At 51.6% G+C, this 26,734-nt stretch overlaps 1 protein-coding gene across 1 annotated transcript in view; it reads right to left on the bottom strand.

The window, feature by feature from the left end:
* Nucleotides 1–26,734, bottom strand: part of PAX5 (paired box 5) — a 129,265-nt gene that overhangs the window by 2,945 nt on the left and 99,586 nt on the right. Inside the window, 1 exon segment of the mRNA XM_086479330.1 lies at nucleotides 5,015–5,101. Within this exon segment, the coding sequence (XP_086335456.1) occupies nucleotides 5,015–5,101 (87 nt within the window).

The raw sequence follows: 26,734 nt of genomic DNA, 5'->3' as shown, positions 1-26,734 counted from the left end.
TCTAGGGAAGGGATCCAATGACACCAATTTCACCCTGACCCACAGAGCAATGTGTGGATCCCACCAGAGCCAGATACAGCACGTCCCAAGGTTTTGGGGTAATTGGGGTCTTTTTGGGGTCAGAGCCTTTGCCTTCCCGTCCCTCTTTCTCTGCTGTTGTTCTGACTCAGTGCAGCTACCAAAGCCCAATATTTCTCTCACGCTTTCCAAAGGCTTTACACTTCTCTCAAGTTTGATTTTTCCAGTTTGCCTTTCAGCACTGAAATCAAAAAAGCTTGTATTTAAAGTGAAAAATGAAAACATCACATCACAAAGCATTCACTCTTCCTGCCTGTCACTGTGCCTCTATCCAGAACAGACTTGTCCGTCTTTCTGTCGTTTTTCCTTTCTAATTCATATCGCTATCAATTTATTTCTTGACATAGTCATTTCTGGCCCCTACTTGTTCTCTAATCTTTTTCACAGACACCCACAGAAGAACTGAATCTAATCCTAATTGACCGGCTCCAAGCCCTGCCCTTGCACGACGCCACACCGGCACCGGCAGCCGCAGCACCGCAACGGCGCAGGCAAACCCTCGCAGTCAGCGCGCAGGGACCACATCCGGGCAGCAGCAGGGACACGACGTCAGACGAAACCCACAGCGAGCAGCGTCGAGGCGAACACGATAAGCAAAAACAGTAAAAAAGTTACTGCCACAAAGCCACCACGAAATCGAATCGTTTTTCTTCATTGGATGGTGTTGCTGTTATCCACCCTTGGCACGCGTGTGTTGAGCTGACTCTACGCTGGTGTGTGCCAGGACACACCGACAGTGACAGACGGAGCCCCAGGTGCACATGTGTGCTCTTCCCATGCGCTTGTGCAAGCGCCTCCATGTACATCCCTCACTGCACCGCTTGCAGGTCATTCACAGCACAGTGGGTAAAAATAAAAAATAACAAAGATGTCCCGTTCTTCATCTCCTCTTTGAGACAGGGAAACCTGCTACAGCCACCCAGCCACACGCCATGCGAGCAGCCAGGATTTGCGCCCTCTTCCCAGCACATCCCTCTGGAAACTCGGGGTCTGTCCTCACTCTGGCTGCAGTTGGGGTAGGACTGGGCCACCCCATGCAGCGAAGGTTGTCGTGCCCCTGCTGCAGAGCTGGGTGTGAGCACCACTGGGGCCAACGACAGGACGGGAGAGCAGGAAGATGCCGCAGAGCTGCAGCAGGTCACTGACTTCTCCTTCTGCCCCTGCTTCTGCTGGCCACTCTGGAGGATGGCAGGGGTTGTCCCCGCTTCCACAAGAGCTATGGGGACTACCCCGGAGAGGAGGGAGCATGGTCACCCGTTTGCACCAGTTCCCACACCAGCTGGGGCAGATGTGGGTGGGCTGCCTGGTGCAGGGGAGCACCAGAACCAGGGCAGAGCCGGCACAGGGGCGATGGCGAGCAGCCGGTGCTCTGCTGGGGCCAGACAGCTGCTCCCCACCGCTCGCATGCCAAGGGCACACTCCTGCCTTCCCACGGAGACTCGGGCTCATGCCTCTCACTGCTGCTCCACGCTCATGGGACAAAGACCAGGGAATAACGACCAAAGCCTTTTCACGGTTCTCATCTTTCTCTTTTCCTATTCTCTTCATCCTCCTCCAAAATAATTTTTCAACCCAAGTATCCTTTCTTCCTGCCACTTGCAAATCACGGCATCTCTCCTGTTAGCTCCGCTTTCACAGGTCTCAGCCTGGTGTGATTGCTGCTGTGCAATCCTTCCTTGCCGGCACAGGGAATTAATTGAACGTACGCGCTGTTAAGTGCTTACAGTATTACACTTTCATCTTGGTGAAGGGAGCGGGACTTAGTAAAACAAACTGTGTCAGTCCATGTACCAGTCCTGATTAATTTTGTCAAGGTTTCTGCTTTGAGGCTGATACTGCCAGAGCTTGCTCTCAGGAGGGAATTACTAAATGCACTCACGTATACTCCTGAGAAGAGTGGAAGCATCCTGGATATAGTTTAAATTAACCTCCTCTCCACTGCACTGCTCAGGCTCATCACATGGAGCTTTCCGGGTGTGCACAGAGACCTGGAGCAGGATTTTAAGGCTCTGCCACAGATTCCTACCTGCCCTGAATTACCAGTGGGGTCAGCGGGCACCTAGGGAGAAGGGAGTGAAGGATCAGGCTCCCAGGGACAAAGGCAGAACCGTGGATCAGTGAGATCTCTGCAGGGCACAAGAGATGTGTCTGACTCACAGCCTACGGAAAAACATGGAGGCATCCTCGCTTGAGTCCTACAACTGTACCGGGAGCTTGCAGTGACTCTTGGAGCACCAGCTCACTGGCCTTGCCCTCCACAGCACTGTGCACCACAGGCAAGCAGGCTGGGCTTCCCACCTCGCTGCTAGGTCATGGACCTTTGCAAGGTGCTGTGTGGTACGACCATGACTTCTAATAAATGCCGTTCCAAACCAACCACCATTTTGCTTCTGCTGCTTTTCTGACAGAGAGGCTTGAAATGAAAGAGAATCCCGAAGTTCAGCTCACTGAGACCCCACTGCTTTTACATGGTGCCCACGGGGGATTTGAACAGCACTGGGAGGTACAGGCTACACCAGCTCTCAGTCAGCTCGGCAACTTCCTGTAGTAATGACAGGAGCAGAGCGGAACGGGTATTTTAAAACTACCAGTGGTCAGACCCAGGAAACTCCAGCACTCCCAGTTTTGTGAGCAGGTTGAAACGGAATGCTAAGTTCATCCTTAGGACTTGCTGCAGAACAAAAATTCCCGTTTCTTTTTCTTTTTGATGCATCAAAACTTCCAGTCTCGTAACTCCAAATCAGTGTGTCATTGTACACTCAAAGCAATATAATGTTTTCTGTGCAGTGACTGAGTTTGTGTTTACTGAAACATGAGATTTTGAAAACATCAAAACAAAGTATTTTGAAGAGGATAAAAACAAGGAAGCCAAGATTATACATTTTAACATCTCCCACCAGCAAAAAATGCCAGCATTGCTGTCATTACACTGTGAAACACTTCAATTTCACTAAAGCTGTGGTATCCAAAGGAAAATGGTGGCATCCAAATCTTTTTCCCCTTGCCTCATTTAAACACGTTCACAGCATGCTGCTGAATAAATACCGCTGTAGAAATCCTCGCCAGCCTGAGACAAGAGCCTTGCTGTGGGGAGCACACCGTCCTTTCAGCTGCGCTCATACGGCGCACCTCCCACACGGCCGAAGACGAGACGGAATCTGCCCCCAAAATGCACTATCCAAAAAGGAAACCAGAAAAAGAGGAAGAACAAGAAAAAAAGGCAGTGGCACAGGTAAGAGGTGTCCTGGCAGCCAGCAGCTGTCTCCTGACCAGGCTCTGTTTCAAAGTCTTCTCCTAATCCAGACTCGCCCATCTCCACTGGTTCCGGGGCACCACAGGGTCAATACCCAGCCCTGCATGCTGTCCAGCATGCTCAGAGCTTATACGAGCCCATTGCCTCAAGCGAAGAGCCAAGCAGGCCATGGGCGCAACCTGCTGCTGCCGGAGTCAAAGGGTCACTGCCCATCCCCGTGGGGCAGCATGGAGCTCAGGGGTGGCTTCAGGCTGGCTCTGGGGTGCACGTCCTCCCCCTGTGCAGCCCAGGAGCCTCACCAAAAGCCTTTTCTCCATGGGGAAGGGCAGGGTTGGTGTTGGGTTTTCATTTGGTTTTAATATCATGCCAGTTTCTTTACTACCGGTTTGCAAGCAAAACTTAAAAAGCCACCCAAGACCTGGTTTCCCAGGCCTGTCCATGCAGCAGGGCTTTGCTAAAGCAGCCCTCCTGCTTCCCAAGGAGCTGCAGAATTAGAAATGAAGAACAGGCGGCACGTGTTCTTCCCCCTGGCTAAAGCATCTTCCCCACGTGGCAAAGCCAAAATCCCGTGGGCGCTGCCGGCTGTGGCCATGGAAACTACGGGTTTAAGCACAGGGACTCCCCTGGCTTTGTGCAGCTATGCCCATCCATATTAGCTGGAGATCGGTCTGCTGATTTATGACGGAAGCGCTAACAAACCCTTAAATGTGGCACGGCAAATAGCAGCATTATACCAGCACCATGGCATGAGAGGCAGAGGCTGTCTATTGCTCCCTGAGGATTTGTTTAAGGACAAGAACCATGATGAATACAGCCTGGGTGGCTCAATTACATGGGGACTCAATTACTTAAAACAAAGAAACTGGATGAAAAAAGTATGACAAAAATTCAAAATTATTTCGCTGCTGGAGGTCACATATAACAGCCCTGTCATCCATAAATCTGGAAATCTCTAAGGCATGCTACTCCTGTGTTGAGAGATGACAATTAATTGGTATTTTACTTACCTCATCCATGCAAATTATGCAGGGAAAAATTCTAATTACTGCATGCTACATGTATATAAGGTCAAAGTGGGCCAGCTTTTGACAGTGGTGTAAAATGGATTATGTTTATCCTTCACATGAGGGCCATGATCCCGCATGAGCCACGGGGCTCCTGCCCCCCACTGCTCGTAGGGACTATGCTGGCATCAGTGAGGCTGCGGGGGCACAGCGGACCCTTGCAGAGGAGGGAAGGAGCAGGCAAACACACAACTGGGGAGCAAACGCAACACGAGGTCAGGGAGGAATGCAAAGTGCTTGAACAAACAAGAAACAACAGCGTGGGGAGCGACAGGGCTTCCATTTGGCTGTAAGTAACACGGACCCCAAGTTTGTCTGAGCAGGATTTCTTATCCTCAGAAAAATGGGGATCCTGCCTTCTGGCAGGACCCCATGTCTCTGGAAGGATTTTATGGGCAGAAATGGGGAGACAAGAGGTTTGGGCAGGGGCTTCTTGCTGGCGAAGGGAACCAAGAGCATTTGTACACCCCAATGGAGACCTGCAGCCCTCATGGGGGCCAAGCACACCGACTCAGGAGGGCTCCAGGACACGTGTCCTGCCCACCCCAGCAGTGGGTGATCGCTGCCGAGCTACAAGCACAGCTTGCACCAAGCCCCCACAGCAGGAACGGCAACTTACCCAGGAGTCCAGGGTTGGGAAACCTCCAGGAGTCATTGTACGTTGAATATTGTGGGTGGCTGTATGGGCTCCCAGAAAACTCGCTCCCTAAGTTAAAAAGAAAAAGACAAAACAAAAGATCATTCAACTGGAGATGGCAGTTACCATTGTGGGGGAAAGGAGCTTTTCAGTGCTGCTGTGCTCCAGTGACGGCCTTAGTAAAAGCACTGCTTGGCCACCTCTTTGAGGAAGGGCAATATGGGTGGGTGAATTATTAAATAAATGGGCGCAGCCATCTTTTACGTGTCGTTTTCGTGCCACGGCCCATGCCTGCTCCTGGTGGGATTTTTCTCAGGCAGCCCACGCTGCAGAACAAGACAGCGAGGAGGGATGGAGGGGACTCTGGGACACCCCGACGGGGCTGGCCCTTGCCTCTAGCACTCAAAGCAAGAAACACCCTAAGAGGACAGTGCTGCTCAGACAGACTGTCTGCAGGCAGGAGAAGATGAACCAGCTGAACTTCTAGATACTGGGTACCCTTCCAGGCTCTCCAGAACATGGTCTCGGTGCTAGAAGTCCTTCCATCACTGCAACCCAAGGAGAGGGATGCTTGCATCACTTTCAGATGGCTTTGAAACCCTCCAGACAAAGGCACAAAAAAGGCTTGAAGAGTTACTGCTACTGCTATTTATCTCCTCACCAGCTCCCGCTCTCCCCATCTGTTTGTTCTCTTCACATGTCACCTCCTGTTTCATACTTCAGCTGCAAGCTCTTCAGGACGGAGCCTTGCACCATGGGGCTCTGACCCTGGGCAGGGCACCCGGCTCCACCACCACGCAAATACCAACACTGCTGCTGATTTATTAGGAAATCTTCCATGAATGACAGTGTCTCTCTCTCCTCTCTTTCTTCCCACTCTCCTTCTCCCTCTCCCATACACAAACATATGCATGCACAACACAGCACGGCAGGAGAAAGTATGGCAAGAGGAGAGGGCTGCCAGGCTGCAGCAGAAGACGCTTACTGTGACCTTCACCTGTTCTGGTCCTTGGCGCTGGCATAGCCCCTGCCCTGTGGGCCCAGGGGCTGCCTTTAGTCCAGTCGAGCGGCAGACCCCTGACGCCATGTCTCCAGCTCCCCGGACTCAGCACCCCTGGCTGGCACGACCCACAGACCTGCTCTGGCGACCACATCTGGGTCCCCTTGCCCATGAGTGGCCTCCTCACTCAGGACACCATTTAGGCAAGTTGCTGACCCACTGGCCCCAGGGTAGAGAGGATGATGCTCTGGTGACCAGTGTGGTTGTGCCGCTCGTCAGGGGGATCTCTCTGCTCGGCAGCGTGGTGGGCTGAGATACCTGTGCCATCCTGGCAGCCGCTGCGGCTGCCTGCAAAGGTATTTTCTGCCAATACATAAGTAACATAGGTTGGTGTCAAAATACAGGGTCGGGTTCAGGGTAGCTTGGTCTCCATGTGATGCTGCTTCAGTAAAAATGATCTGCCTCTCACCCTACACCAAAAGATGCTGCTGAACGTGCTGACAGCAAGAGCCACCCATCACTAGTCTGCTCCAGGGGATCTCTGTTAACACACCTCCGCTGTTTCTCAGAGCTCTGCAGACCCATAGGACTGCACCCACCAGCCTCGACCTGCTCTCTCCCCCCTGACCCAGCACGCACAGACGGCGTGATGAGACGAGGTCTGATGCCAGCAGCAGCAAGCATTTCCATGCTCAGCACACCTTGCTGTGTTGACCACATTTCTTCACAAGCTCAGAGCAGGTTTTCATTACTGCCTCTAAGCAATGGCATTAATTCATCACAAGCCATGGAAAATGAAGCTGTTTCCAAACCTTTCTTCCAGGTGAAGCACATCATATCTACACTTCCTCTCCGCTCACTGTCCTTATGGATGACAGATGGCTTCAGCACCTGAAGGTTACCTCTGTCACAGTGCTCGCTCTGAAAGAGTGAGGCATGGTGAAGGTGATGAAGCCAGAAGAGATGTCAAGAGCCACCCGAGGTACCAGGGCCACTGGCAAAGACATCCTTGTTACCTTCTGCCAGCGAGGGAGCAAGCTCCCTCCTGCAGGACACAGCGGCTCCTCTCTGGTCCCTTCTCACCACTGCATCTGAGGCTGCCTGCTTGGTCAGAGCCCTCCCCGCTCACTCCCTGCTTCCAAAGGCCCTTGGCTTCCAGGAAGTCTCTGCCCTATCGGTGTTTGCCCAAGCCTGCAAAGCACACAGGCAGCAAACCGGCTGGTAACTTCTCGGGTGGGCGATATAATCTTTCCCAGTCCTTGAAGGCTCACAGACAGGTCCTCCTTGGTGTGCACTGCATAAAAATCCCTTCCTCCTGCAGGTGCCCCTTCTACAGAGAGGGGCTCGCACACCACCTTCCCCAGCGTTTTCATTTCTCCCTTTCCACAGGGCAGTGAGAAATGCAGAGGTTTAGCCCTGTTCCAGTTGCACAGAACAGCTGCACTTCCTGACTGACACGACACATGAAAGCCGATGGGAGCGAGTCTCACCGCCATGTCCTCCCCAGGAGCGGCGCAATGCACAGACAGAGGGACAGGGCGGACAGGACAGCAGGACAGACTCTGATCCCTGCTGTAGGATGTTTGCATAGGGTTTGCAGAGGAGCCTATCCAGCTCCTCCATGCACCAGGAGCACCCCAGGCTTCGAAGGGAGCTCACGGCAAGCAGCCGCACGCCTGCAAGAGCTGCGCCCCGAGGGAGGGCACATGTCCCCACCCGAGGACAGGACAACCCCTCATTTTCAGCTGTCCCACCATTCTCCCTCACTCCCCTTCACACCCGCCGCTCCCTCTCCCGTCCTCCCGAGGCTGCACGGACCCGGTCTGTCCCACGCCGACGCTGTGCTTGCTGCCAAGCAGGCAGCAGCGCTTTCCAAAGGCTCATCAGCGCTGCGGCAGGGCTGCGGGTGGGAACGGGCTGACATTTCATTGTTTCATCCTCTCCTGCCTTGCTCTCCTCCCCCACCATCCCCACTGCCCTCCTCCCCACACTCACACACAGACACACATCGTGGACCCTCTCTAGGGGATGCTCCGGTGCCTGTCAGGCTGAGGCTTCCAATTCTCTGTTTTTTATGCCTCAGTGGTCAGGGTGTCAAGCTCCTGCAGTACAGACCAGCCAGGAGCTCGAGGAGTCACTGAGCACCATCAGCTCGGTGACAGTATTGCTTGCTTCTTAACATACTCTGCATATCCATCAGCCTTGCAGGGGAAAAAAAAAAAAAAAAAAAAAAAAAAAAAAAGAAAAAAGAAAAGAGAGCGCCAAGGGGGGCAGGAAGGAAAATGAGAGAAAAGAAATACAAGAGAGGGGAGGGGAAAAGGAGAAGTGGGGGAGAAAGTCTCAAGCCCTGCTACTACCACCACAGCTCTTGGGCAGACAAATCGTACAGCCATAAGTGAATCTAAGCTAGATGAATGAACACTGCATGAACGCCTCGTGATTTCCACCAGATACTCCGAGGCCCATCAGCTACACTTCTTGACAGCATTGCTCAGTGACCAGCCCTCGCCCCATTCAAAACCACAACGAATCAGCTACCCGGGGACATGCACATGTGTGGTGTGTTGCACACACGTGCACTGTGCCTGTCCGTGCCGCAAGGAAGTGGTGGCAACGGGACCCAGCCCTCCTTCACATGAAATGGTTAATCCCCCTCCTTAAGAATTCTCACATCGCTGAGACACAAAGACACCAAACCAAGAGCTTCTGACAGAGCTAGCCCACCTCTCGCTGCGGACCAGACTCCACAACGTCACAATGCTTTATGGCCCAAAAAGGGGTCTGACCCTCCCGTCACCCCCAGAGGTAGAGGTGCAGGGGAGGCGGGAAGAACGACTCCCAGTAACACTGCTGCTGCAAGGCAGCGCGAGCCCTGGGAGATGCGCTCCACCCTGAGACGGTGGGGCAGAGGCACAGCTCCCTTGCCCATGGGGTGAGCCGCAGGGGCGGCTGCAAAAGGAGTCGGATGGTGGCGGATGGACCCTCTGCTGCAGGCGAAACAGTGCTGTCCATTCTGCAGCATTTTCTCTGGGGATTATCAACTCAGGTCTACCAATCTGTTTCATTTTAAAGTAAGCTTCCCGCAGAGAGACTGAAAAGCGTGAGTTTAAAAATCCCAAGAACCAAGAGATGATGAAAGAGATTTCAGGGTGTCTTTCAAACCACCACAGCTTTAGAGAACTGCCTTTGCAGGGCACCAGTGGGGATGCAGGCACCTCTGTGCACCAGGGCTGGACTTGGGGCAGGAGGGTGCTGGAAACCTCCCTCCCCTGCTGAAAGGCAGAAGGATGGGGCAGATGCTCAAAGTAAGGCCAGCTTTGACATAGGCCGTGTCCAGCCTAGGTGTGGAAATCTCCCAGGACGGAGAAAGCCTGACCACTGTCAGTGCACTGCTCACCATGCAGAGCACCCAGCTGTGGTCCCATTAGGTAGCACAGCAGTAATGAATCCATCCTTCAGCCTTGTCTTCTTCGGACCATGTGGCACTCAATGCCAGCAGAAACCAGCAGCCTCGTCAAACATGGAATGTGCTCGTTACCTAGCTGCTGGTACCTTTGGACTGGAACGCAAAATTCAAACAAACACTCAACAAAGAATTTTATATGTCACTTCTGAGTAAAACATGTTGCTCCAGTCCCCAAAGTCTCAGAAGACCCCATGAATCAGAAGCTCCAGAGCCAGTACAGCTCAACCAGAGCCAGCTACGTGAAGGCAGACACGTGTTTGGACACTTCTCGCTGCATCTTCTCAGATACCAGGTTTTTGCACACGCATTTGGGATGGGGAGAAGCCATCAGGAACATGGGGGTGAACGGCTGTATTCGTATGATGGCTGCAGGTGACGCAATGTGCCTTCTTTCTTGCGACCACCACACAACAGCTCCCGGCGAGCACCGGTGGGAGCCGCTGAACCCGAATGGGGAGAGTGACCACAACCCTGCAGCTGTGCTGTCCCTCCTGCCGGACTTGTCCGAGCTGCTTGTTTTCTCCACCAGTCCCCTTGCCACCCAAGCTCTGGGTTTAGGACAGTGTCTTATTTAGCCGTTCTGTTCAGCAGAAAATTAAAACAAGTAGGAGAAATGGTATTCAATAAACACAACGGTATAAGGGATAAGAATGGACGCCAGGAACTGCAGGACTTTTCCCATTCCTCGTTGGGGTCCTGGGTAAGTTTAAAAACAACCTGCTGCATTTGACCCTAAGCTGGGCTCCTGCATATTAACCCTTCTCCCCCTCCAGCTCGACCTTCCAGCAGGGGCTACAGGTGTCTCTACCCTTCCCTTGTGGCAAAGGACCTTACTGTAACTTTTTAAAATTACATTCTCATGACTTTTATTTGTTTTCTATAGTTTTCTTTCGTGGAAGTGATCACACGGATCATAAATTCATCCAACAAATTCCAGTAACAATCATTACCCCGGTAGCTAAGATATGCCTGACTGCATGGGGAGCAGGGCTAAATACTGCACTAAGCCACACCAGCTGCCCGAGCAGCCTGCACACCACCAACCAGCCTGGTGGAACAGTGGCTACCCAAATGCCACCTCGAGATCTACCACACCAAAGTCATGGGTGCAACAGGGCCGGGCATCACCCGAGCAGGAGGTGGATATAACCCCAAGGACAGCAGGAGAAGCCACTTGTCGCCCGACACCAAGAGATGGCTTTGTGATCCAGCAGCCCTGGGCAGCATCCCACACAAAGCCAGCGTGATAAACGAGGGTGAGACCTCAGAAAAGGAGGAAAACAGTCTGGCCCCTCTGCAGAGGACAATGGTGTCTTTTCCCCTCGGTAAAGCAGATTTGCCTCTCCGCACCAAGCCATTGCAGTGGTTCAGGGCGAGAGAGAAGGAGGTCTGCAGCCCTGCCTGGGAAGCTGCAGCCTCTGCGACTCGCAAAACTCACCCCCTTAGAAGTCTTCTCCATGTACGAGGGAGCTGGGAAACACCTTTCAGTTAAAACTTACTTTCATTCAAAAAATTAGTTTCACGTCACTGACACACTTCTGCAAATTTGTGCGAGTTTTGACAAAATCCTTCAGTTAAAAAGAGCCCTGGATTTTAACTTTTTTTTAAAGAAAAAAAGATGTTTTCCAAACAAATCTTTTCTTTTAAATTCAGGGAGTTTCAGTTAAGTTTTCAAATTGAGTTCAGTGAGGCTAAAAAAAATAATCCAAAAATCTCAACTGGAAAACAAAGTGTATCGTTGAAGTAAAGCCCAGATTTTTATTGTTGTTTTTGTTTTGATTGAACCTTGGACTTCCATCCAATTTTAACATTCATTAGCAAACAACAGGATCTGTGATTTATACTGCTCTAAGTACCAGCTGCACTTAACCTGGGGGACTAGAAATCCAGGGCATGCCACGGGCTGACCACGGGTCTTCTCCGGGTCCCTGATGTTTTCTCTGTCTACAGCGGTCCCGCAGAAGGAAGGACGTGCATAACTGTGCCTCCTGCTCCCCAGACCAAGCACACTTGTGTTACCCTGCCTGCTCTCGACTGCGCAGTCCACGCAGTACAAAAAAGAGGAGCACAAAAAAGGGAAAAATTACTGAAGCACAGCCCTACTGAAAGAAAACATGTATTTCAGAAGCAATGCTCCCCCTGGGAAGGAGCTGTGCAGGCAAATACACTACATATAGCAAAAGCCCGTCATGTTCTACCCAATTTATCACAATGAAAATGCCCAGGGTGATAACCAGCTAAAAATCCCAGGACACGCAAGCAGGATTCACAGGCCAGACTCTGAAGGGCAGGCTTGCGAAATTTTCTCTCAATACTGGATTATTGGAAACCATACCAGGCCGAATTACGGATCTGACAGGCAAGGGCGACAGCTGCTGCAGTGAGACCCCTCTGGAAGGGAGGAGCAGCCTGGGCTGGGGGGCTGTACATGCATTTCAGGTGTCGATGCCACCCCCATGCCCGGCTCCTGTGAGCAACGGACGTGCCACCCCAAAGAGACATACACCCATACCCAGTGATTTATCTGTTCCCACAGGAAAGAAGTGAATAAAAGCATTAATAAATGGAAAAGGGGAAATGCTTTCTGTACAATCAATATTCACCCCCTTTTTTTTTTTTTTGAGGACAGAACTGAAAGTGGTAGATTTCAACGGAAGAACAGCCCTCACAAATGATTTTCAAGTAAAACTTCCCTCACATAGAATAAAATCTGCACTTATTGATATTAAATTATAAAAAACCCGATCTGACAAACAGCACATTCTCAGAACACTAAGCCCTCTACCCATGTTGTTTAAACACAATATGATAAAACTCCGTCAAAACTTTTGTCCAGCTCTAGCCAAGGCAGAGCCCCTGGAGCTGCACTGTACGGCAGCGCTCCGGCCAATCACGAGTACATAGGCACTCACAGGATCCCAGGTAGGGCGATTAATGCCATACAACTAATTAGACAGCATCTGTGCTGCTCATCAAAAGAACGGCCAGGAAATGTGGCGGTAACTGTTAATTACCGCAGGCGGCCGTGTCAGCGGCACTCTGTGTCCGTAGCTGAGCACCTGCAACGCCCTCCTCGAACAAACACCAGAATACCTTTTGCTTGTTAAACCTCATTTCTCCCTAAAAGTGGGAGGAATAACCAGCTGGCTGGAACCCCAAAACACTTCCTATACCCTTCATGTTCTGTTACCTACATGTACCATCACAGCAACCTGCCCGTATGGCTGAAGCGATGCTGGGGCAAAATCCAGCCCTGAGTAGGGGCACAAGGTCCGCTCCATTAGCAGGTATAGTATCCACCAGCAAGAGCACCAGGGACCCTGCTGCCACCAGCAGCCTCGGGCAGCGTTTTCCTGGGGTGTCAGGGAACGCAGCTTCCTCAGCACCGAGGGTGCACGTGCAGAAATACAGCCCACGTGTACAGACAGACAAGCGCCGAGATGCACGCACAGGTACGTGCACACTCTTTGCAGACGTAGGGAAAAACAGGCTCGTAAATCCACCAGTAAATCCATTGTCAGAATCAAGCAGATAGATTGGTTATGACCACCTATGACCTCTTCCACCAGTACACTTACACTCACCAAAAGCACATCTCACTCATGTCTGTAACATCCGGTAGTCATCGATTAACCCTCCGATGAATGGTCTAGGTGCAACCACCACTCAAACGTCCACACGCGTGATTTCAAAATTAAATTAGCCCGCACACTGGCTAATTTTTCCTGTACGTCCGCCAAGCAGAAGTTTATTGCGGTTGTGACTGGAAGGCGCTGGTCGCATTCAGAAAACATCTCTCCAAAGTTCCCAGTCCCATCAAGACTGCCAATTAACTTCTAATGAAGGCTGTATATAACTTTATGATCACACAGATTGGACAGTATTTCCCCCTTACTTTATCTTTATATTAACTAGCACCTGCTCAAAGATGTACAATTTTATTTTTAATGGTTCTGAGCAGGTTGTCATATTTTAAGAAAATAGTAACATGCAGATTTTTGTAACGCTACCTCATTTCCAAGAAGCTACAAAGCACAGAAATCCCATCAATGACTAATGAGTTGTGGGTTAAGGTGGACGTACCTTGCTGTGAAGTCACTGTACTATTCTCGACCCGTGCTGCCTGCCATAAAATTTTAATGCTGCTTCTGACATATTTATGAAATACCTCACCTAGTCTTTGCAGGATGACAAAAAAGATTTACATCTGCAATTACTGCAAGCACATAGGTTTTAGCTATGCACTTTAAACTTTTGTACACAAAGGTATTTAACTTTAATACAACAAAGGTAGGTGGTGCCACAGAACAATGATATTGGAACTGCATTAGGAGAGATTTATCTCCCTGTGCCAGGAGGACAACTGTCCAACTCGTCTGCATAGAAGCTGGCATTGCAATTAATAACGACGAGGAATTTGCCCCTTCCCTCTCCCAGCTCTCCCCCGCAGAGTCGTCTGCCCTCTCCACCAGTCACCGGCACACAGTGAGAAGCTGCATCACCAGCGACACCAAGTCACGCAAGGAGTGCCCTCCATCCATGCAGGACATCGCTCACTCCCTGCCCTTGCACCCAAGCTCTCCAGATCTGCATGTGTGCAGCCCGACAGCGTACAGTGACCTTCTCTGCTCCATCCAGCCTGACCACCTGGTAGCACAAGGAAGCAAGGAAAAAGTCTGTCTTGCAGAAAATATTAAGCCTTGCAATATGGTTTCATCCTGAATCTGTGTAAAACATGGCAAAAGTTGTCTTGTGGGATGAAATTCTCCAAACTATGTAATGGAAATGTTGCGTTTGGTTCAGATGAAAATATTCCACTCCATGCTTCATCCTGAGTTTAGCCCTTTTTATAATTTCAGCCTTCATAATGATAATGTAATGTGTAGTTACTTCCAGGAATTACACAAGTAATTTAGCCAGTAGCAGAAGTAGATATAATGTTACAAGCCATAATAACATAGCTACAGTGTGGAAATGGTGAAGTCTGGAAATTAAGCATTTTGGTAGCTTGATAAAAGGCACGTTGCTGCTGACATGGAAGCTGTCTTCAATTATCTGCAAATGCAGGTGTGAATGGGGACAGGAAAGCATCTGCATGGCTGAGGGAACTTCCTCCCACACCGGTGTCTTCTCAGGCATTCTGCTGGTGTCCCCACCCTCGGTGCCCATGTCAGACCACGCTGGGGGCTGGCCACAGCTCCACTGGGACCGGGCAAGCGGCTCCAACAGTGCCAGGTGACGTCCGGGTCCGGCCCTTTCTGCCAAGGCGGCAGGACCTTCGACGGACAGAAGAGTCTCTTGTCCTCTTGTAAACCCACTGTGTGGATGAGCGCTGCCAGCTGAGCCACTCAAAACCTCAGCATCGTAGCCCTTCTGCCTGCAAGACCAGGTTCTCATCTCCAGGCTTCAGCCACCCCCAGACTGGGGCTTTAGCACATCAGCAGGGTCTGCTTTCCCCCTCTGGTTCTTTCTGTCATCGCGGGGAGCTTGTGCAAGCTCTGAAATACAGAGACACGTCCCCAGCAGAGATGTCAGTTTTTCTTTCTGACACCAAACACAATGCAAATGAACGCCTGAGTGACAGAAGACAGATAATTTCTCACTTGATTTTCACAGCACTGCTTTGGTTTTACACCGCATCCACGTTACAGTCATCCTTTTAAGGCAGAGAAAAAACGTGTCAGCCAATCTCAGGTCAATCTGCGGGTGTGTGGCGGCTCAGTCCTCAGGCAGGACGGACGCTCTGCTAGCAAACGTTTTGTAGCCAAAGCCATTTCCAAGCCATGTCTGCAGCTGCTTAGCCTGGCCTGATCCAGCTGAATCAGCCAAAAACTGTGCCAAGGAAGAGAATGTGCGGTGGGGAAGGGATGATGGATGGGGCGTCTCCTCCCACACATAGGAGGAGATGCTCGAGGACACCGTGGCTACTGTGGCACATCCCCCGGCAGGATCCATGGCTCCCCACAAGTCCCAAGAGCCCAGGGCACACGTCCACGGGACCAGGCTCCTTGCCAAGGTCTGGCATCACATTTCCTGACTTCGGTAAACATGCAAGATCAAAGACCAGACAGCCTGGGCTGAGGCAGCTCCTTCATGCTGAAGGAGGCTGGTAGGAGGAAGAGAAGACAGGGCAGCACGGTCACCCTGTGCCCAGTGCCTCTCACCAACACAGCGAATGGCTCTTCTCCCACCTGGGCACTGCTTATCCTACTGCAGAGTCTGCACACACCTCTCCACGTAAGTAAAACGCCGTGTGTGCTTGGAAGTTATTTGTTCTGCGACGAAGCATCCGAGTGGCATAGCAACCTTCTCTGCCACTACCCGAGACTGACAGGATTTACTGCATCTGCTAAATGGCCTTCGAGTTGGGACTAGAGTGCTGCTTTCAGTCTTTTTAGGTAGGAATTAAGGGAGTTACGTTTAAATTTCCCAGCTTTGTCTGCGCTCAGTGCAGAGCCTGATGCCAAAGCTACTGCAGTCAAAGGTGACAGACGACTTACTGGAAATCAAAGCGCCCCAGTGCCCTGCTAGAAATAAGCAAATGCATCCTTCTTTCTGGACACTTCTCACTTCTCCGTCCGGGCTGCCCTCTTCTCCTGGAAGAGCCAGAGAGCCCATGAGCAGGGCACGTGGTGACTGTCCTCGCACTCCTCCCACCTGCACCCCTCTGTGCAAGGGCTTACGCCTGCCCAGCACAGGTGCACACACAACAGTGTTCCAACACAAACGCTGCTTCCTACAGCTTGACAGCCTCCACTTCAAAACTTGTTTTCAGAGGAAAGTTCTGCTGTGGAAATGCAGCAATCCTTGGAGCACCTTCCTTCATTTTTACTAAGGCATGTAATTTTGCTTAAGATTTTTCACTGCATTTGATTTTCTTTCGATTACCCTATTTAGTTTCTTTTGCACTAATCATATTACATTGCATCATACTGCACGGTAATCTATCATAATGTCTTGGCATTTTTGCTTCTTTTGATAAAGTCTCAATGTGTCCAAAAACTCCTGTAAAGAGAATACTTAATTCTCAAAATATTTAATTTCAATTTGTGCCATAGACATCAGTTCCGAGCGTTGGAGTCTACCGCAGGGCAGGTGTTCTATGTTCAAACAGTCCTAACAGCAAGCACACTCCCTCCAGCCATCACCACACAGAAATCAAGCCTACGGTCCCAGAAAACAAGTACAGCGAGTGGTAAAAAGGCTGAATTCATAAATAATGCTCCGCAGGAGCATGGCTGCAAACCCTCCCAGATCCTCTGCATGGGTCATCCTGCAGCGGCAAAGCCCGGGGTGCAGGGAGCCGGCGTTCCCCTGGCCACAAAAGTGCTGGAAGCAGGAGACATCCAGTTCATCACAGGACAGCTTGGAAACCACTCCCTAACACCACGAATCTCGGCAGCAAGCAAACCACTTCATTTCTGTTCTCAGTCCTTCAGAAAAAAAGGATGAAAATACAAAGCACAAAGCATGGATTATCAAAGATTCAAACCAGACAATATTTTTATCATTAACATTCCTCCTATTCCTGACTTTCTCCTTACTCTGTTCTATAGGTAAGCATTATCCCTTCTACAGTGAAGCATTACCTACCCACCAGGGCAGGTACTGAAACCCTCCGGCTGTTGCCCAGAGCCAGACACATCTTCCAGGACACGCAGCCTTGGGACGACGCGCAAGAAGCCACCCTTCCACGGGGTGCTCGACGTGGGCGGCTGACAGGCTAGCCAGGTTTTAACGCCCGGGAGAAAAGCAACTGTATCCTCGCCAGCACCCACCAGACAAGGAAGCACTGGGCAGCTGGGCTGCAGAGCTCGGATGTGACGGGAGCACCGACTCCGCTCTCCCATCACTGCTACCGGCTGCTGCCTTCGGGGCGATGCCACGCACTCCTCGCACGGCCGGTGCAGCAGGAACACGGCAGCCATGTCCCACTCCTGCTTGCGGGCACAGTGGTCCACGAAGTGCCTTCCGCTCTGCTTCCTTCAGGGAGTCTCAGCGCTTGCTCGTAGTCAAACACAGTTTGTCAGGAAACTGCCTGATGGATGCTGGTGGCTAGGTCTGGCTCCTGCACGTGAGGCGCAGAGCTGCTCCGGGGCCCGAAGCACCACTGGCAGCTGTGATGGACGCTGGGCACAACCACAGCGCTCAAGGCTCCAGCAACTCCCTGCTTGTAACCACGATGCTTTTTGTAATCCCCAATTTTTTTAAACTCTGGGTCCTGACGTAACACAAGAACGCACAAGCGTAGAAAAGCTGAACACTCAAAAATGGTAAAGATTTTGTGTGCTCTCACACGGCTGTTACTCCTCTGTGGGAAACCTCAAAATGACCAAGGGGGTTGAGTTCAGCCCTGCAAGCTGGTCTAGGTCAGCTCCAGTCACGCCTTCCCACTTTGGAGGCAATGTCTGTGCATGGCTCAGGACACCGGGCATCTTAACTGGCTTTTTGATGCTCTGCATCACTGAGCCAAACCACAACTTCCCAAAATTAGAACTAATTTAGACCCCAAGGCTTTCTAATTACAGTTAGCTTTGTCTTATTGTGTTTCCACCCATGGACGGCTGTCAACAACAACAAAACCAGAGCTAACGGGAGGGCACCCAAGGAGGGCAGAGGATGCAGCAGCATGCCTCACCCGTGGCACACCACATCCTGGCTGGACACTGAGCTCTCACCAGCGGCACATCAGGGATGCATTGTCCAGGGAGCCGCTGTGACCATCGGTTTTGGGAGCCAGGAGACAACGATCTGTTAGAAAACCCTTTGTAAATCCCTTCCTGCCTTGCTGCACGAGGAGGATGGCGGTGCACCCTGCAGCCCCCATGCACAGAGGGAATGTCCCTGGTGCTCACAGGAGACCCCGGGAGCTGCCCGGGGTGGGGGTGAGCAGACTCTGCATAGGGCGAGCTCTGCCAACCGCCCCACGTCAGAGAGCTCCCGATGTCAGTTTCTACAGGGCTAATGCAATCAATGAGCAGAGGGCAAGCTTGTAAGGCATTTCATCTACAAGCAGCTCATCTTTAAATTTCTGGCTCTGGGTATTTTGGGCTTTGCCCAGCGCAGCATCCTTTGCAATGATGCTCCACAAGCTCTGTAACCGCAGCCAAGCTGGGAGTCCTGGGCAGGGCTCCAGAAGAAATAACCACAGACCCCCAGCTTCCACCGCTAAAAACCCCAACAGCGACACTTTTTGCCGCAAACAGCGGCGTAACTTGAAAATCACTATCGGAGCAGAGCGCTCCCCTACCCCACAGGCAGCTCAGCTGCTGGAGCACCAAACCCCAGCGCCGTCCCAGGGTGGGGAGGGGAAGGTTTTGGCATCGAGGTCTGTATGGAAACCAACCCCCCGCCCCGCGGCCCCCCAGCATCGCCGCGCGCCGCTGCCGGCTGACGCGACGGATGGATTTGACTGAAGGTAGCCAAACTGTCACTCAGGAGGTGCCCCCTTGGTACCTCTTCTGGCTGGATCTACTTGAGGGTGGGCTTGCCTGAGCCGCTCCTGTCAGGGATTTCAAAGGGAACAAGCGGCTGAATGCGGATCTGACAGCTCGGCCGAATTAGGGCTATTTGCATGCTAATTTCCACTGTGCTTAACTCACTGGCAGACCTAGAGCGAGAAGCAGCCTCTGCATGTTTGGAACAATGCTTGACTGATCTAGCTGCGTTAACGAGCAAATTATGGTAATTTTGTTATTACAAATGCATAGAAATTTCCAAAGAGTGGAGCAATACAATATGTTTTCTCTCCTCCTCCTCACTCCTAAATATGGACCCTTTTGTTTATACACACTTCGCCTTGCTTACTTATGTTTAGATATGCACAGCGTCCCACCTCGATGAGAGGAGGCAGAAATTACGGCCGGAGCAGAGGGAGCCCGCAGAGCAGACGGGACCAGCTTTGCTGCGCATGGGACACTGGGGACTGCATCCTCAGCTGGTGTAAAGCAGCAGAGAGCCTTGGTGGTCAGGGGGTCGGGGCTAATTGACCCTAGTTGAGGATCAGGTCTGTAAGAGGAAGGCGGGTTTGGGAACAGCAGATCCAGGGGCTGCTGGCTTCCTAACATTTCACCTTCTTGCCCTCTCCAGCATAATTTCTAAATCAATTTAATGAAATAATATCTGACAACATCATATTGAAAACAATATAAATTTTATCTATATTCTGTGCAAGTGTGGTAATTACATTCCTGAAAGATGAACACCACATTTCTCCAGGCTTCCAAGATGCTGGCAGACCCTCATTCAAAATGTACACAAGCAGCGGATAAACGCCTACCATTTACTTAACTGCTTCACTATTAATTAAGGGAATCGTTTGTCAGTTGATTTGCAATCTGGTATTGCCCCAAGATATTTGTGATGGCACATCACTTGCTCCATCACATGCAATGAAACTTCTCTGGGATTTGTCTTCCCAGATTACAGAAGGGTGGGTAGGCACCTTTGTGGAGCGGCCCTAGACTGGGGAAAAAATCCAGCAAATTCACTTAACCAGAGAACGCCAAATGTCAAAGCGTCTGTCCTTTGGCAGCAGGCCTTCTGGCTGTGGTGGTGGAAGCGAGGATGCTTTTGCATGCATCTGCAGGGAGTGAAGATGTTTTTGGGGTGCACCAGGCGACGGCTAGGTTTGAGCTACGTGAGCTGCATAAAGTGCCAATACCGGCACAAAAAATGTAAGTGCCCATAATCCAGGCTGATCCCCTGTAACAGCAGCACGAAGCAGGTGGAGCAGACGGCAAACGGATTGAGGAGTCACCTCCGGGCTCCAAGGAGGTAACTTGCAAACTTTCCACCTCAGCAAAGAAACGCCGAGGTTTATGCCTCGTTTGCTTAGGTCCTTCCAGCATCATAATGAGCCCAACTCTCCTGTCGCTTTCACTGACCACAAAAGCATCACCGTCCCAGTAACCAAGCGATTCCAGCTTCATGCTGTAGACCAGAGAAGGACCCGGTTCAGGCTGTGCCACCAATGCCCTCTATCATCCCACATACTGTAATTCACTTTCTCCGCTCTCATTTTCAAGTGTTTTACCTCCCAGCTGCCTGGCTTTCAAATATTTACCACCACTTGCCAGATTTCAAAATGCTATCGCAAAACTTTGGCAAAGGCACAGAGAGAACGAACAACATAAACGCATGAAAACGACTATGAATAAAATCTTCAGTGCGCCAGGGGGGGACCAAACCCCACCAGTCCCTACAGGTTTTACTCCAGAGGCCCTACACCTTACCCGACCCCAAGGCTGGCATTCCTGCTCCCCGGCACCCCTCGCCGCAGGCTGGGTTCAGGCAGGTGGAGGGAGAAACAGCCCAAAATGGAGAGCTCATGCAATCTTGCTCCTGCTCTGCATTAATACCTGCTAGCCACAAGGAAAAACCGTGCCTGAAAAGCCATGTGTTTTGTCTCCCACCATCACCTCCTTCAGCTTTGCACGTCAGAACCAGCACCTCCTCCTAGATAAAAGATTGCCAGCGACACCGTTGCTATTTTTTTATGCTTTTCTTTTCAAAGCCCAGTTTTGAATGTCACTGTTTTCAGGTCCCTTTAGTCGGGTAATTGCACATAGACTTCATATAAAGGAAATTCATTTGTTCAGGGTCACTGCATGGTTTTTCATTAAAAACAAATTACCGGTGTTCAGAAAGGACATCTGGGTTTCGAGAGTCCCATTAATGACTATATTTTCAGCATCACTATTCCGGACAGTCTACCCTTTCCTGTCACCCAGCCTGCAGGACCCGCCAGGAGAGGAGGGGACGGAGTGAGCGACAGTCCCAGGGTGGGGGGTCCGTCCCCAGAGATGGGGAGAAGGAGGAGGAGAGAAACAGAAGCCGGGGGGCAGCAGGGGCTGCTGTCCCAGCACTTCTAACACAAGAATGGGTGTAAGTATTTAAGTGAATGATCATGGCTGCTTGAGCGTAACCTTCATAAAGCTCAGCCGCAGCACTATGAGCCTGATGGTGAGGGCAAGCAGATGCTGAAGGCGGACATCGTCATGGTTTGCCCAAGCCCCTGCCTGCCCTCACTGTCCCGGCCGTGGGAACCCCCCTGCCCTGACCCAAACGGGACGCAGCTCCTGGGATGGTGGTCCTCAGAGCAGGCACATGAGCTGCAGCTCCGACACTGCTCCTCATGTCTTCCCCTCTGTTCCCTTCCTGATGGCCACCGTCTTCCCCACACATGGGAAGACACAGACCTTCAGACTCATCTCGGGCACAGTCACACAGACACGAGTAGTGATCCATGGAAACAGGCCTGACTCGGCACTGGAAACAGGCTGATGGTGTGTGGAGCAACGAAGGACCAAGAGAAGAGCCCAGGCAAGCAGTGCCGGTCCCCATCACCACAGCAGCCCAGCCAGCAGAGCATCAGAGCCCAGGCGGGAGGAGGAGCGGTGATGGAGAGGAGGTCCAGCCTCCCAAAAGCAAGGGAAATAGGGTAACAGTATGCTACCTGTGGCCAGCAGACCATTGCTCTAGCAGCTGCACTCCTTTTCAAACACTTCACCTCCAAAAAGGCTCTGGGTCACCCGCACAGGTCACATTTCACAGAGTGAAATCCCTGCAAATACTGCATTTCCCAGTGACGTGATCCCAATGAGCTGCTGCTGCGCTCCTGAAGCCAAATCTGCAGCTGCGAGGTAGTAAAGGAGCAAAGGAAGCAGGAGTTTCAAGCTGAAAACAGCACCGTCTCCAGCAGAAGAGCCAAATAGCCCTGGGACTGCCTCTTTGGAAAGGAGCAAGCAAAGCCAGGTGGCACTAGGTCCAGGCTGCGAGCATTGGACGGGATGAAGATGCAGTCTGCTCCTGCCTGCTCCTCCCAGGAGACAAAGGGAAGGCTGCTGGGAAAACACTGCTCCCTGTTTCTAAAGCAACAGCACACCAGGGGCACAATCACAGTATGAACAAATAATAACAATACCAAATTATTGGAGGTAATTTCTGCATACAGCATCTCGTTAACCTGTGGGATCTTGAGCCCTGAGGTGGTCCTAAGACCACGAATCTAGTAGTAATCAATAGTGGATTAAACCTCTAAGTAGGTAACAAGAACATACGGAGAGCTACACTAGACAAAACAAATATTCACAAGGGATATAAACACTCACGCTTCAAGGCATAAGCCACCAGATGATGACGACTGGAGAGAAGTGTCCACTTTGGGCAGGCTGCTCCGGCAGCTGCTGTGTCCCCTGCCCTAGTGGGCAGGCAGTGGCTGTTCCCAGGACCCCGTGGCTTCCCATGACAGATGCCATGTTATCTCCTACCTGCTCCCAACACGTCCAGGAATATTCACCAACAGTCACCTATTTTATGCCAGGACCATCCACCTTCTCTTTTTCATCCCGGGTCTCCCGGAGGAGGAGGCAGCGAGCCAGGCAGCCAGGCACAGAGCATGGGCGGACAGGGGATGCTAAGCCGGGAGCCAGGAGCAGGCGCTGCTGAGGCTGCAGCGGGGTGAGACCATGGTCACGGGTGGGAGGAGGAACGTGAAGGGAGATTTCTCCCAGTCCCTGTGTAGGGAAGTTGTCTGTACGGCTCCTTCCAGCCTCCGAGAGGGATTCACAGCTCTGTCGTTTAATGATGACTGGGGTCTAGAGCAGAGCTGTCCCGCCTGCGCACACACTGGCATCACTGCTTTCCGGAAAGGGACCTGTTCTCCTGTTGTTAACAGCTTATTGACCCCATCTCTGCGCACAGTACCGGGCAGAAGCATATGAATTCCTGATTCTGCAGCACATTTGCAGTGGTGCCATAATCAAAACATTGAGTCATAGGATGATGGGGCATTTCAGGATGGAAGGGACTTTGGGAGGTCTCTAAACCCTGTTCACAGCAGGATCAGCAATGAGGCCAGACCAGGATGCTCAGGGCTTGGCCTGAGCCTTGAAACCTGGAAATTGTACAGCATTTCTGTGCAACCCACCGCTGGACCCTCCTCGCAGGGGAAAACTTTGGAGCTTGTCTTCATACCCAGTTTGCACCTTGCTTGTTTCAACTTACGCCCATTGCCTGTTTGTGCTGGGCGCCCCAAACTGCACTATGCCCATTGTCAGTCCACGAGAGCTAAGTGCGGGGGATAATCCCTTCCCTCTAGCTCCTGGCCAGGATGCTGCTGGTGGTCCTCGCTGCCAGCGCACACTGCAGGCCGGTGCTCAGCTCCCAGTCTGCCTGCATACCTGGAGTCCCTCCAGCAGCCAGCCAGTCCTCAGCCTGTTTTGTTGCAAAGTGCTCCCTTCCCTGGTGCACGATTTTACGTTTGTCCTTGTTGGATTTCATGCTGCTCCCCCAGCCTGCCTAGGTGCCTCCACGTGACAGCTCTATTCTGGAGCACACTGACAGCACTCCTCAGCTTGGCATCATCTGAAATTCACCTGATGAGGTGCGCTCTTTCCCGGTTGTGGATGAAGATGCTAACCAGGACAGAGCCCTGGCCATACCCCAAAGTGCTGTGTGTGCCACCAGCATTCATCTGGAGCATGGCATTCACCATAACTCTGAGCTTGGCCGCCCAACCAGTTGTTTTCCCATCTATCTGCCCACCCGTCCATGCCGCAGCAACTCACTTGTGCCCTGTGTGGTCAGAGCACCACAGTCTGCTGGAATTGCAGCGCCTCTCGGAGAGTTCCTCTCCAGTCACCTTTTGGTGTGACAGACACCAAAAGACAGGAGAAGCATGCAGGGCTAGTGACCTGCAGAGGGAATGTGACCATGGGAGCCACAAGTGATGCCAGCTCTCTGTAAAGCTGCGGACTGAAACCAAAGCCATGTGTTTGCTTGTTGGGTTCCTTTAGAGAAAAGTATTTGATTAATTTATGCTCTGGGCCACAGCAGGCATTCACAAGCCACACAAAAAAAGGAAATTCCCTGCTGATACGCAAGCCCCTGTTTTTGCAGGGAAGGAAGGGAGGAGGTCTGGGAGTGTGGACCAGGTGCTTCTGCCAGGCACGGAGATGCAGTGGGGCAGGCTCCTGTGTGCGTCCTTGCCCATGGGAGAGACAGGGAAGGACCCGGGCCTGGCAGGGGAAAAAGCCTCTCCTGCTCACATGAATTGTGGGGAAGCTGGAGAAGAGATGAGTGCAGAGCAAGAAGCTGAATCCACACAGCTCCCGCTTCCAGCTTGGAAATGCCAGGGAGCTGCAGAGTCTGCCCAGCCCCGCAGGCGTGCGACAGACCCCCAGCAGCGCAGCATGGGACCGGTTTGCTCACAGCAGCACAAGTGATGGCAGCAGCAACAAGCATGCAACAAAACACCGCCTGTGTCTTATCATGTATACATTTCTCCCACGTCTCTAAGCACTTAACTCACACAATTACTTAATTATGAGCAAAAATTCACAGCTAACGATTAAAAATCTTATCAAGGAAGCGCATTTCTAGCAGAGGCTTGAAAAATTACAACAAGGCAGCCACAGATGGTGAAATGAAGCCCTGAGACCTGGTACAACAAACGTGCGCCCTTGCTCGGGCACGGCAATTTGGCCATTTCGGAACAAGCAGGGATGTGCCAACGGCACCAGACTGGATCTGTCACCAGCTTCACGTCAGCCCCTCAGGGACCGTGAGGCTCTGAAACTGGTCCTGCAAAGGACAGGAGTCAAAGAAGGATTGAGAAGGTATTTTGGATGCTAGTTAGCAAATTCTCACTTAAATGAGAAGGAGAACCAACAGGAATTGCAGCTGACCTTCACACTAGCTGGAGCAGAAGGTTGTTATTAAAGGAACCAGTGAGAGGAACAGTGCAGTTATTCAATATAATGGGTCACACAAGCCTACATGTAGTTAAAAATAAAATCTATTACCTGGGAAAATCAGCTCAGATGACTCTCCATCACGGAACCCTCACTGTACCTCCTCGGTCTGTGCACCGCCAAGCCCCACGTCCTGCAGTTTTGCCCTCCCACCCTGGCAGCTGCTCCTGAATAGCTGGTTAACTCCCCAAAAAAGAAGGAAGAGCAAGTATTCCCCTTAGCTGGGAAGGGACTGTAACACTGTTGATATGTGTGTGCGTCCATCAGGAATGGAGCGAAACAAGGACCAAACCTCATGCCCTTTTCAAATACGGCTTGCCTTCAGGTGTTCACTTTTTATTCTCACCTCTCACAAACTGCATCCAATACCCTCTCAGCAGCTCTTTCTCAGCTTACATTTTACGGGTAAAAATTGGTTTCTACACAACCTATGATCCAACTTCCGTAGCCGGCTTCTAGCTCTAATACACACAGAAAATGGATGATTTTTTCTTAACTCTTTAGCAATCTAGTAGAACTCAATTTGCAGAACGTAATCAAGGCTGGTAGCAAAGACTAACCCTGAAAGAGTCTGGACATCAAATCACTGTCACCAGCTACCACTCTCCTATCGTGAGTATTTTTTCCTAAATCACCACCTCCCAGAGTCGCGTGATCACAGATTAAATCCCACTCTGGTGGCTTTTCCTCAGCAACAATTTACCCTTGCCAACTCCAAAGAGTTGGCCACTGGCCGGCTCCTGCCACCCAGCATTTCTCACTGCAATGCTCCAAAAGGCGAAGGAAATTACAGAAGTACAGTGTCCTGAGGACAATTCAGTGTACCCCAGGAGCCAGCTGGACGGACACAGTTTTGCACAGAGAAATGCTGAGGTCAGGACATGTCCAGCCCCCAAGGGCCAGCAACTGGGATGGTAAGGAGGGATGCAGCACGTTCAGAGAAAACGGGTGGGTTACAGCAAAGCCTGCGTCAAATGGGAAGAGCCTGGCACGGTCCAAAACGAAGCGATGCCCACGCTCCACAGAAGGGAGGCCGGGGGCTCTTTCAGCACCGTGGGAATGATTTGCTTTGGCGTGCCTATGGGCTGGATCACCTCCCGCGCTGGGGAGCCTGGTCGTCCTTCACTCAGCACCTCTCCACACCTTCCCTCCTACAGCTTCTGCCTCGTACTCACCTCAGCACAGAGCATCCACAGAGTGCCACGCTCTCCTCCTGAAATGCTGTCTTTTTCCTTTCCTTCCACTTATTTTTCTTTTCCTCCTCCCCCACCCCATTTCGAAGACTCACCAGGCACCATTCCTGTCAGCGCTGGAGCAGAGTAGCTGCCCTGTCCGGCGGGAGGGACGTGCGGAGGGTATCCTGGGAGGGTTGTGCTTGCCAGCTCGCGACCTGAGGAATCAAACCAACAAATCACCACGTGAGCATTGCGACGAGCGGACACGGTTTTACATCTCCCTGAGCGCCCAGAACACAGCCATGC

Source organism: Leptosomus discolor, chromosome Z, assembly GCF_034619465.1.
Source record: "Leptosomus discolor isolate bLepDis1 chromosome Z, bLepDis1.hap2, whole genome shotgun sequence".
Taxonomy (NCBI): domain Eukaryota; kingdom Metazoa; phylum Chordata; class Aves; order Leptosomiformes; family Leptosomidae; genus Leptosomus; species Leptosomus discolor.
Note: the sequence above shows the minus strand (reverse complement) of the source record. Positions and strands in the feature narration are given on the sequence as shown.